Consider the following 13,295-nt stretch of genomic DNA (forward strand, 5'->3'; position numbering starts at 1 on the left):
GGGGTAGAAGTCTTTACGGACTGGACATTCATAGTGAAAATGAGGTGGTCTGGGCTAAGGAATTGAAAGTTGTTGGGAAAATTGATGAAATTAAAGCCTAATTCTGTTCTTCATTAATCAATGATTGGCAACATCAGAATTGATTTTTGGTGCTTTAATTAAAAACTCACCTGTTAATTCTGAGTTCAGTTATATAACACTATTTCAATAATTAGTACAATATATTTTGTTAGCATTCATATTATTGATTTTATCTCGATTATGTCTTATATTGATCAATTAATATCAAATACTTTGTTCTCCTTAAACAATGAAAAAAGCTCAAGATATTAGTTAAGTTCCAGATACATTAAAAATCCTCTTCATGAAGCAAGTGCTAATGAAGAACTGCCTGCTAGATTACTGAAAACATAACAATGTTACATCTTTAACTCACTGAAGTTCAAATACTGAACTACAAGTCTACCCATGTTATTGCAGCTCGGTGACTTCACAAATCACATTCTCCCTTCAAATGTTCTGATTAAGAATGTGCAATACACAGTTGAGAATAGTTGGGGAAAATGTCTCATTGATCCTTTCTCAGCAGCATCATATGATTCTATAATTTTAGTTCCAGCTGATCCTCTAATCCTCTCCCCAAATCATCGTCCATGCCAATATTCAGCTGACAGCAGAAAGGAAATGACAGGTGTTGAATTCCAGTGACTGGTTAAAAAGAACTGAAACCTAAATTTACAATCATTACTATAGCCTAGATAACAGGAAAGACAGAAAAGTCAAGATATCCAATTTTCACGTTTTAATACAAGCTCAGCATCATACAACAAATTTCTGACAGTGCTGAGCATTTAAAACAATCTATCCCACACAGTCCAGTAGACACCATGATTGCAGGTCACCAGAAAGTGTTAATGCTCTTTACCATCCACAATTGGTGCGAAGATGGTGCTTGACCGCTCTGAGTTGTGGCCGAGATGTTTTTTTCGAGTCTGACACATTTATAATAGAGTTTGCAAGTATACATTACATTGAGTCCACGCTCTACAACATATCATTGCAAGCTGCTGTTATGAGGTGAAACAAATAAAATTTGTGTCAATGCTTTATGGCTGCTGTGGGATTCACTTGGCCTTGGCTTCATGATCAAAGTAGCTGAAATTGTGATTTCTGAAATAAGCCATCCCGTATCTGGAGTCAAGTTGGAACTAGCACAGCTGAAATTCCAGGATGGAAATCAATTTTTACAAGTCCCAGCAGGAAGTGACTACTGGTTGTTTAGCCATGAAGAACTTTAACCAAGAGGTTTGAGGGATCTATTGTGCATTCCAAATCAAGAATGGGTTCATCCATTCAGGCTGCTTGGTTATTTCTGCCTTTCCAAGCCACTTGTGTTCTTTAATCCAATGGAACAAGAGAAGGATAAAAAATATCACTGCAAACTCTCAAGGCAAGCTTCAGTTTGATAACCCCTTATCAGACCCAATAATAAGGCTAATCCTCTCTTGCTTTCCATGACTGCTCTGTGCAAGAACTCTACACCCTTCAAGGGAAGCATTGGGGCACTAGAAAAACCAATTTGTAATTGCAACAAAGGGACTCAACCCATTTTCTTTCAATAGGTTTCAGAAAATAGACATGTGAGATGGGCAGCTGAAGTAACTGTTCCTTACATTTGTTTTAATGTAAACCTGCCTAAAGAAAATATAAGCTATGTTTGATGTTCTCTCTCACATCCTTATAGTTTTCCATTTGGTGGGGTAATAAAGAACTTGTCATAGTACATATCCTAATTTGGAGTAAACTGGTCAGGTTAATGGAAAGATTAAACTGTCTAAGATCAGTGGAAAGATTTCATCAGGTTACAATATTTAATTTTTATTCTCTTCAGCATTCTCCGTCCTACCCTGTACTGCCAACCAAATTTCAGCAGATAATGGAATATTTTGCAGCAAATTAGTAATTGCTTGTAGCTTCCCGGAAAGCTGCTCATGATGTAACTGCTGGAAAAACATACTGGATATAAGTCAGATACTCCCAAAAACAATGCAACTTCATCAAGCATCATGATTTTTAACCTGCAATATTAAAATCAGAATCAATCTTTATTGTATAATTTGAATCTGTCACTGTAAAGCAGGTTGACCAGAGGATTAAAGCTTCGCAAAAATTACACTGCTAAACACCTAGTGGTGGAACAACAAATAACCCGCACGGTTTTGAGTTGAAAAGGAACAATTTCTTTCCTCCCCACAGATGCTGCTCAATACGGAGAGTTCCCCCGGCAGACTCCAGTACCAGCTGTTTCCAATCTGCTGGCAGATATCTGGGGTGATCAGGAGGATGGGAATAACAGTTTGAATAATTGAACTGCATCAAAGAATCAGAGTCATACAGCACTACAATAAGCCTTTCAGCCTGAGTCCATACTGACCATCAAACCATCCAATTATGCAAATCCTACATTTATCCCATATATATTACTCTCACCACGTTTTCAACAACACCTCTCTTCAGATTCTGCCACTCACCAATATATTAGGGACAATTTACAGTGGCCAGTCAATCTACCAATACTGATACCTTGGCATGTGGGAAGCAAGTGTAGCCACCCAGAGCAAATGTGTAGTTTTCGCACAGACACATATACTTCATGCTTTCTTGTCGCCAAACAATTGGTACTAGAACATACAATCATCACAGCGATATTTGATTCTGCGCTTCCCACTCCCTGGATTACAAATATTAAATATTAAAAATGGTAAAAATTAGTAAATATTAAAAATTTAAATTAAAAATCATAAAAGAGAATAGAAAAATGGAAAGTAAGGTAGTGCAAAATAACTGAGAGGCAGGTCCGGATATTTGGAGGGTATGGCCCAGATCCGGGTCAGGATCCGTTCAGCAGTCTTATCACAGTTGGAAAGAAGCTGTTCCCAAATCTGGCTGTATGAGTCTTCAAGCTCCTGAGCCTTCTCCCGGAGGGAAGAGGGACGAAAAGTGTGTTGGCTGGGTGGGTCGTGTCCTTGATTATCCCGGCAGCACTGCTCCAACAGCGTGCGGTGTAAAGTGAGACCACGGACAGAAGATTGGTTGTGTGATGTGCTGCACCGTGTTCACGATCTTCTGCAGCTTCTTTCGGTCTAGGACAGGACAACTTCCATACCAGGTTGTGATGCACCCTAGAAGAATGCTTTCTACGGTGCATCTATAAAAATTAGTGAGGGTTTTAGGGGACAGGCCAAATTTCTTTAGTTTTCTCAAGAAGTAAAGGCGCTGGTGGGCCTTCTTGGCAGTGAACTCTGCTTGGTTGGACCAAGTCAGGTCATTTGTGATATTGACCCTGAGGAACCTAAAGCTTTTGACCTGTTCCACTTGCGCACCACCAATGTAAATTGGGTCGTGCGGTCTGCTACTCTTTCTGAAGTCAACAACCAATTCCTTCGTCTTGCTGACATCAACCAAAGCTCAGGACTAAGCCAAGGTCTCTGGCATGGGGAAGCAGCAGCTCTATGAGTTGCACTATTGTTTCAGATTGAATTTATTGTCTAATGCAATGTACACAAATGGACAATTCTGCAGGTGGAATTTAACCTCAATCTTTTGGTGTTTTTTTTTAAATTAGTAAAATAAACACCAAAGCAAACCGTTATTAAAGTGATAAAGTGTTGAACTCCTCTCAGTGGTCCTGTAATGTACCAAGTAAATACTATCGCAAAGGAGCAAAAGGCTAATAACCACCAATACGAGCAATCAATGAACTGAGGTTGTTAATATTTGGATCAAAAGCATTTCACTGGAAAGAGACCATTTCAACCAAGCAAACCGTTTGATCCATTTTCAAGATTTAAAACTTTCTGCTTATTACGATTTATTTTACATTTCTACACCATGCAAGCAACTTTTAAAAGGGGACTTCTATTCTTTCCAGACACTTCACATAATTGAATCACGGAGACTTCCTCCATAATGTAATCCATGACACTGAAGATTTTAGTGTGAGCTCCTCACACTTCTTCAAATAAATGCATATTTAGGATAGTGTTTCTTACAGGATCCATTTATCATCCTGCAAAGCTGAAAGTTACAAATCAAAATCTAACCTTGCACATTCCAGCAACACACATCAAAGTTGCTGGTGAATGCAGCAGGCCAGGCAGCATCTCTAGGAAGAGGTACAGTCGACGTTTCAGGCCGAGACCCTTCGTCAGGACTAACTGAAGGAAGAGATCTCTTACTCACTCTTCCTTCAGTTAGTCCTGACGAAGGGTCTCGGCCTGAAACGTCGACGGTACCTCTTCCTAGAGATGCTGCCTGGCCTGCTGCGTTCACCAGCAACTTTGATGTGTGTTGCTTTAACTTCCAGCATCTGCAGAATTCCTGTTCCTTGCACATTCCAAACATTTGTTCAATGCAAAATGAATTATTGGTCTCTCATCCACTTCCATCATTCAGTAATGGGATCAAATATGCCTTGGTCAGGGAAGGCATAGGCCTTTAAAAGCAACCTTCACCTAGATGAAGCCAGGAAGTATCACTTTACCAGTTCCTCAGCAGCAAACTGTGCTTGAAACGGTAGGTAGTCAACCAACCCCCAGCTTTCATCCTGAGGCCAATAACATTTATTCTTCCTTCAAAGACCAATTGCTCACCAGAGTTCAGGAGTGGTTCAAGATCAGTAAAACTTCCAAAGGCAAAAGACATTAATTGCATCCTTAAACAGCTGTTGAAAAAGCAATAGTCCAAACCTATTTATATGGCAAAAGGATTCAGATGCCTGTTTTATTGAATTATGCTGCCTAGCTGTCACTCTTCACAAATGTCTTTTTTCCTCTTTTGTTTACTTTTTAATTCATATCATAGCAGAAACAAGTCAAGACCCCACACACAACAGCATAAAGTGGAAAGGGAGAAGGACAGGGAATTAGAAGCTATCTTCTGCACTGCGGGCAGGGGAAAGAAAATACATTTGAACAGAAGATGCTTCCCGCCATTCATGCGGCCTTAAAGCATTTGGAGGAAAGTCCAAAGTATACTCCCATTGCTACTTGAATGCATTAGTGAGCACATTTACACATCATTTCACCAAAGGAGTAGACAGAAGGAAAGGTTATAAAGTGGAGGGAATTAATAAAGAGTACATAAAGTGGAAGGTATATGGAGGAAGGGACAATACAAATAAGAGTAGATAGGCAAAGGCCAAATGAAGTGCTATAGGAAAGAGAACAAACATGGAAAGTCCCAGTAAAGGTACATCTTTGATCAGTGAGATATTTAATTGGACCTGTTTGAAAGTGAGCCATTTGCAGCATCAACCACAGGTTGCAGAGAGATGCACTATTAATAAAAGCACCTGACATGTTATGGAAATAGTAAACTGCAGAAAAAAAAATCACAGTACACGTGTGTTTCTGCGAGACCTGCCTTCATTATAATCCATAAAAATTCAGACGAAAGTGGAGAAAATGTACCAAGGTATTTTGTTCACAGCATGCTCAGAAATGAAAGCTCTTCACGTCAGCCTGCCATCCCCAAAGCAGGTGAAGCACAACGAGCAGAAGAGTGACCCAGCTGCAACCATGCAATTGTATGCAGCTCCTGTACTCACTCATTAAACGGTGTGTGAGTGGCTTCAAATACATCATCAGACTGGCTTGCTTCATTGGGCTGGCTGGTCATGTTGTGCTGAACTACATCGCTGCTGCACGCAGTGGCAATGATGTTAGAAACAAGAGTAAGAGAGATGAAATCAGACATTAACATGATACCAAGGGTTGGGTTTTGCATTTGGGTTGTCAGAATTTAGCAAGTATTTCCTACAGAATACAACTAAATTCCTTCTGAACTGTAACCACAGAACTTTAAGGTGTTAAAGATTATGAAACATAACGGACATGACTTTCCATTCAGTCCCCTGTGTGGAGCAAGGAGAAATGGATGCAGATGTAATCCAAGTATTTTCAATACTGAGCATGGTCATGATCTAGCCACTTTTAAAATGATATCTGAGTGAAATGAGAGGCTTCATTTTGACAGCCACATGATCTCATTAGCCATTATCATATCAGCCTAAATAGAAAAACTTCACATTGTTAAAAGATGGTTGTGGCTATCCAAAACATTTTGCAGTTTAATCTACTGTTTCCGTAATGGTGATCTTCATCACCATTATGGTTAGTGGAAATCAGAAAAATTACCCTAAGTCAGTGATTCCCAACCTTTTTTATGCCATGAACCCCTGCCATTAACCAAAGGATCTGTATTCCCCAGATTGGGAACCCCTGCCTAGACATAACTTCTATGTTTTCCTTTCCAGAAGTCAAATCAAAGAGATGACATTGTTCAAGACTTCATTCACAGCTTCAACAATTTCTTCCATGAATGAACATTTTCCAGTTGCCCAAAGCAAACTATTTGCATTCACTCCAGATTAATGCAAGCAAATCCATTAGTCTATTTCAGCACCTTGCACATCATATCACATTTCATAATCGGTAAAATTCCCAGGCTTTTTGAATGGATGATATTTTAAGTTGTGCTTTTTCTTGTGAAGCAGATTCCTCAGCACCATTCAACAGAAGAGAATAATTAAACTGGATAGAATTCATGCAAATTCGGCAACAGAATAGGTCTGTGATCTTCTACAGTATCATTTATTAGCTGCTGAATGCTTTTCTCAAAACTCACTAAAAATAAACCGGTTTACCCTAAGTTACCTGTAATACAGTAAATAATAACAAGGTGAAACCCATTGCTCAATAATATAAATGAGAATTAATGTTGCAGGAAAGCATACTGCAAAGACCACTACACGATTAAACCCAGAGTCACAAAGGCACACCTCAATGAAGTTTCAACACTTTAGTTTTTGAAGAAAACTTACTTTTCATTGAGTTCTTCAAGTCTCTGACCACTGGATGACATGAAGTGTGGACTTAAATGTCCAGGCAATGGACTGCTTGGACTGGCAGGGGCAGACAATGAACTTTTGATATTCTGGATAGAATGCCTCCGACTTCTCCGTCGTTCTAAGCCACGCCGTTCACTCGAACCAAGGCTTGACCTTCGCCTATCTTTCCGACCATTCATACTAACATCATCATCTCCATCTTCATGTTTCAGGCTCAACTGCAATACATCCATTCAGAAAAATGGTTATGTTAGATTGCAAATACTGTATTTGCATTCATTTTATGTGCTTGTAAAAATTTCATTATTTTTTTTTTTTAAACTGATAATTACTCGTCACCTCAAATTCCGGAAGCGATTGGTAGTAGCACCTGAAAGTTGCCTTCCCAGCCTTTGAACAAGGTGTGGCCAAACTACTCCCACTTTGCTACATCACCCTAACTTACTAGGGCACTTCAGAGAGCAACAAGGATTAATGTTGGTATGGGACTGGTTGTGAATGAGTTGATTCCCCTCCAAACCTGCCATTGTGCCATCCTGTCAGCCGTGACAGAAGGTTGGGGTTGAGAGGAAAAATAGATTAGCCATGATGAAATGGATCAGCTTTTGACACGAAAATGTCTTTTTCTGTTGATCAGTGTGAAAAAAAAAGTCAAATTAAATCCACTGTGATTCAATATTGTAAAACAATCAAACATGAAAACTTCCGGGGGTGGAGGGGGGGGGGGTGAATACTTTTTATAGGCACTGTATATCTTTTTTTTTGGGTGACTGATGTTACAATTGCCAGACAAATACAGTTTGCATTTTACTGCCACTAGGATCCTAGGAATGGGGAGAGATGGGATAGGCTGGGCTTATTTACCCTGGAATAAAGCAGGCTGAGCCATAGGTAAGTGGGATTGTTCAAATCTTTTTGAACTTTGGAACTACATCTGATTCTGGAACATCGTTTTACTATTAAACACAAAAACACATCAATTAAACAATAACTGTCATGTTTAAAAAGGGAAAGTAATTCAAATGCATAACAAGTGATTGGCAGAGGTAAAGAAAACAAAAATGAATGAAAACCCTTTTCACCACAACCCAATTTTTCTTTCTTTAAAAAGAATGTCAACTAAACTACTGTGCATTTCTAGAATCTGTATTTTTTTTAAATTAATTTTTCCCCACTTTCAATTGAAATTATATTCTCTTCGTTTTCCTATCCTGGTTTACTTTGTGACAAGAAGATACGTTTGCTTCATAACTCCTCCGTAAGGTTAGCTGCAAACATCACCTGTCATCTTCCTTGTTGATAGAACGATTAAAGTCTTTAGGATAACTTGCACTTCAATGGCTGCTTTATTAGGTAAACTGGATCAGTAATGCTAATATCTAATCAGCCAATCATCTGGCAGCAGCTCAATGCATAAAAGCACGATGACATGGTCAAGAGGTTCAGTCATTGTTCAGACCAAACGTCCAAACTAGGAAGAAATGATGGCGGCACGACACAGCGCGCAGCGGCCGCTCCGGAATGAATATCTGCTGTCTGTCAAGTAGGATCTGTCACGATTTGATGGAGGCAGATGTGAGAGCACAGAGGAACATCTGGTGAAACTTCTGAAACTTTGCTGCCACTGCTACTATGTGATCCAGAATCTCCGGAAGGGAAAGCCCCAAGTCCTCGGATTTGCCTGTTGCCTGGTGGCCGGGGCCAGGGACGAACCGCTCCGCAGAGATGGTGCTCGGTGTCGGAGGCTCGGAGTTTTCGGATGGACTCAGAGTCAGCCGTGGTCGGGTGCTTCCAGGGTGCTGCATCAGCAAGTTTGTGGCGCTGGAGGTTCATGGCAGGGAGAGTTTCTCTTCCTTCTACCGGCTGCGTGAGATGTTAGGGCTATCGGGACTTTGAGACTTTTTTTTCCACCGTGCTCATGGTCTGCTCTTCATCAAATTACAGTATTGCTTTGCACTGTTGTAACTATATGTTATAATTATGTGGGTTTTGTCAGTTTTAGTCTTGGTCTGTCTTGTGTTTCTGTGATATCATTCTGGAAGAACATTGTATCATTTCTTAATGCATGCATCACTAAATGACAATAAACGAGGACTCAGTGTCCTCATAATCTAATCTAAAAAAAATGCGATCTAAGTGACTTTGACTGAGGAATGATACTTGGTACCAGATGTAGTGGTTTGAGCATCTCAAACTGCAGATCTTTTGGGATTTTCACACACAACAGTCTCTAGAGGTTAGAGAATGACACAAAAAAAACAAGAAAAACATTCACTAAATAGCAGTTTGTGGGCAAAAACACCTCATTAATGAGAGTGTTCAGAGGAGAATGGCCAGACTTGTTCAAGCTGACTAGAAGGTGACAGTATCTCAAATAACCATGTGTAACAACAGTGGTGTGCAGAAGAGCATCTCAAAATGTGCAGCATGGTGAACTGTGAAATGGATGAGCTACAGCAGCTGAAGACCACACAGGGTTCCACTCCTGTACCGAATAAAGTGGCCACTGGGTGTATATCTATCAGCCACATGCCAAATGCACTTTCATAGTTGCAAAAATCTTGCTGTAACTTCATGTTGCATTACATTAGAGCACCAAGTGACAAAGATAAAGGTTCTGAGCTATCAGTTTCCAGGGAAGTGAGGAAACCACCTAATATTCTTGTACTTGATTGCTGTTGAGTGGCACCTCCAGGCTATAACTATTTCTGGCTTCTTGCCTTCAACTATGGTTCTTTACTTTTTATTTTGACATTCTTAAGCTCATACTTCAGGAAAGATTCCTCGGGTGAGTGGTTGCCAACCTGGGTTATTCCAGTGCATAACAATTTTTTTCCCCCATATCTTTGGCACTGTTTATTTTCATGCCTCTGATCTGCCTGCATTTAGGCCTTGTGGAAAACACAATATCCCTATCCAGTGTTGCATTTCCCAGTTGGGATAATGAAATTTACCAACATATCAGCATTGAACAGGAAGGTCTGTCTGTCTGTATCTTGTTTGATGACGGTTGGCATCCAGAACAGGAAGGTCTGTAAATTGTTCCATTTAAATAAGGATGACTAATCAACTAAATTGCTTAACGGAGACTGCAGCTCAATCATTCTACAATTCACCAATTTTGTTCTGAAGCAAGTGCTTTGTTTTAGCATCTGCAGGTTTCTGCTGGTTTAGCCACGAGTAACAGGCTGGCATAGGCCATACCTCAGGCTTCCTTTCATAATGACACACAGGCGCAAAGCTTTTCCTCTTCATCAGCTTTTTTTAAAATTTAAAAACAATGTCAACGTGTTCACATTAATGTGGGAGTGTGAAATATTACCTCATAAATATTGAATTGTTCCACTAAGTCCAAGTCAGTTCCTTTTTTGTTCAAGTGTCTCTGTGAAATAGCTTCCATCCCTTGTTCTTCCAGACAGTCCACTACATCATAGAAGGAATCTTGATCAGGCAATCCTGCCAATGTCTGGGAATTCCAACAAAGCACATGAACACAATCATTCCATTAGGAAGGAGAGAATCTGTTATTTAAAAGAAACACTAAAAAATGCATCTGCAAAATTGCTTGTAAAAAGAACTAAACTGCCAACATCTTTCTTTGCCAGAAGTCACTGATTCAACCAAATTTAGACAATGAAAGGTTGTCACTTCTGTGGGCATTGCAATGAAAAAGACTGAACAGTTTACTTTAAATTTCATGCATATTTTAAACACATTAGTTGAGAAATTCAAATCCAAATTTCAATGTACATACACTGCAGTTAACTACTATTTCTTGTCAGATATTTGACAAGACACCATTCCCCACATTCTCAACGTGTTTGTGTGCACACTTAAAATAAAGAAAATTCAATTCAAGGAATGAAGCAGATTTAAAATTATATATGCATGCATATATACACATCTGCAAAAATTGTGAGATTTCACTTTTCATGGTATTGACAGGGCCACCCACAGTTTAAACAGCCTGGATGGGGTGGAATTTGTGTGCTGTATCATAGACAGTTCCCTCAAGCAATTCAGAAAAGAGCAATACTAGATCTCTTCTTAGGGAGCAAGGCAGGCCAAGTAACCGAAGTGGAAGTTAGAGAGCATTTTGGGTCCAATTACTGCAATTCTATTAGTTTTAAAGTAGTTAGAACAGTCCACAGATTGAAGTCTTGAAGTGGTGCACAGTCATTAGGCAGGATCTAACTGGGGTCAACAAGGTGACTATTTCAAGGCAAAGGAACTGTTGGCAGTTGGAAGGCTTTTAAAAGGGTCATATCATGAATCCTGGGGCAGCATGTTCCTGCTAGGGTGAAAGATAGACATAACAAGTTCAGTGAACCCTGGCGGGCGAGAAATATCGAGGCTCTGGTAAGGGAAAAGGAAACTTAGGCAGCTGGGTACAAGTACCTCCCTTGACAAATATATAAAGTTTAAGATCAGAAGGGTGAAAGAAAGAGGTTCTTCAGTTATATTAAGAATGAACTGGGTCCCCTCAAAGACCATCAGGGTTGGCTATGGTATGTATGGAGCCACAGGAGATGGCGAAAATTTTTAATACCCATTTTTCCACTGTGCTTACTCCAGCAAATGTAAGTAGTGAGTCTTGGATCATATGAATATTACAAGGAAGTAAGTATTTGTAGCCTTGAAGCCCATTAAGACAGGCAAATCCTCAAGCTTGACCAAGTGAACTCCTGGGACTTATGGGAGGCCAAGGAAGAAATCGGGGAGACCCTTCCAGAAATAGATATTTGCTTTGTTGTTAGCCACTGGTGAAGTTCCAAAAGATTAGAACGTGACTAATGTTCCATTGTTCAAGAAGGGTAGCAAGGACACTGCAGGGAACTACTGGCCAGTGAGCTGGATTTCAGTTGCAGGGATGTTACAGGAAGGAATTCTGAGGAACAAGATCTATCATCACCTGGATAGTCAAGGACTGAGCAGGAATAGACATTGTGTGGGATGTCACACGACAGTGGCTATACTTTATTAGGAGTATGAAGAGATTTGGCATGTCAACAAATGCACTCAAAAACTTCTATAGTTGTACTGTACCGTGGAGAGCATTCTGACAGGCTGTATCACTGTCCGGTATGGAGGGGCTACTGCACAGGACCAAAAGAAGCTGCAGAAGGTTGTAAATCTAGTCAGCTCTATCTTGGGTTCTAGCCTACAATGTACCCAGAACATCTTTAGGGAGCATCCATTATTAAGGACCTCCAGCACCCAGGGCATGCCCTTTACTCATTGCTACCATCAGGTAGGAGGTACAGAAGCCTGAAGGCACACACTCAGCGATTCATGAACAGCTTCTTCCCCTCTGCCATCCGATTCCTAAATGAACATTGAATCTTTGGACACTACCTCACTTTAAAAAAAAATACAGTATTTCTGTTTTTGCACGTTTTTAAAATCTGTTCAAAATACGTAATTGATTTACTTGTTTATTTTTTATTTTTTATATTATTTATTATTATTTTTTCCCTTCCCTGCTAGATTATATATTGCATTGAACTGCTGCTGCTAAGTTAATAAATTTCACGTCACGTGCCGTTGATAATAAACCTGATTCTGATTCTGACATCTGACAAATCTTTTGGAGTTTTTCCAAAGATGTGATGAGGGATAGGAGTTAGAAGCAGAGACTTCATTTTGCAGTCACTGATGTGATCACACTTGGGGTATTTTGTACAGTTTTGATCAACCTGATACAAGAAAGAAATTGTCCAGCTGGAGAGGGTGCAGTAGAGATTTACAAGGCTGTGGCCTAGACTAGAGGGCCTGAGTTAAGTGGAGACATTGGCCTTACTGGGTCTTTATTCCCTTGAGCATAGGGGTGATCTCTATATAAATTTATAAAATCATGTGGGGTATAGATAAGTTGGTCACTATTTTTCTCAGGGTTAGTGTGCCCAATACTAGAGGCCGCAGACACAAAAGGGGAGAGATTTAAAAGAGATCTGATAGGCAACTTTTTTTGCACAAAGGGCAGTGAATATTTGGAACGAGCTACCAGAAAAAGTGGTTGAGGCAGATACAGTTGCAACACTAAAGAGGCATTTGGATAGGTATGTTGAGGGGAGGGGCTTAAAAGGTAATGGCCGAATGTGGGCAATTGGGACTAGAGGTTGGCATGGACCAGTTAGGTTAAAGACCTGTTTCTGTGCTGTATTGCTCTACGACTCATTAAACATGCTTATTCATCAAAATGGCAAACGTACAGCACTTCACCTGTTCTGCTTTTATACATCACAGTACTAGTATGACTCGATATATCTACCCACCAAACTCCTCCACATGTGAGCCATCAGCACCACTTCCTCCACCCCCACCCACTCAGCTTCCCCTTGATACCACTAATTGTTTCAAGAGTAAAGTATGAATGGCAAATGAT

At 40.0% G+C, this 13,295-nt stretch overlaps 1 protein-coding gene across 19 annotated transcripts in view; it reads right to left on the minus strand.

Annotated features, from left to right (window-relative positions):
- The window catches only part of fhod3b (formin homology 2 domain containing 3b), a 580,851-nt gene that overhangs the window by 160,034 nt on the left and 407,522 nt on the right, over positions 1-13,295 (minus strand). For 10 of the 19 annotated variants that reach the window (XM_072283418.1, XM_072283416.1, XM_072283415.1 and 7 more), the window contains exons 9-11: positions 10,233-10,376; positions 6,884-7,128; positions 5,609-5,701 (exon numbers count right to left, since the gene is read on the minus strand). In XM_072283418.1, coding sequence (XP_072139519.1) covers positions 5,609-5,701; positions 6,884-7,128; positions 10,233-10,376 — 482 coding nt within the window. The remainder of the gene's footprint in view (positions 1-5,608; positions 5,702-6,883; positions 7,129-10,232; positions 10,377-13,295) is intronic. The other 9 variants (XM_072283417.1, XM_072283427.1, XM_072283431.1 and 6 more) reach the window with 2 other exon arrangements.

Source organism: Mobula birostris, chromosome 19 (assembly GCF_030028105.1).
Source record: "Mobula birostris isolate sMobBir1 chromosome 19, sMobBir1.hap1, whole genome shotgun sequence".
Taxonomy (NCBI): domain Eukaryota; kingdom Metazoa; phylum Chordata; class Chondrichthyes; order Myliobatiformes; family Myliobatidae; genus Mobula; species Mobula birostris.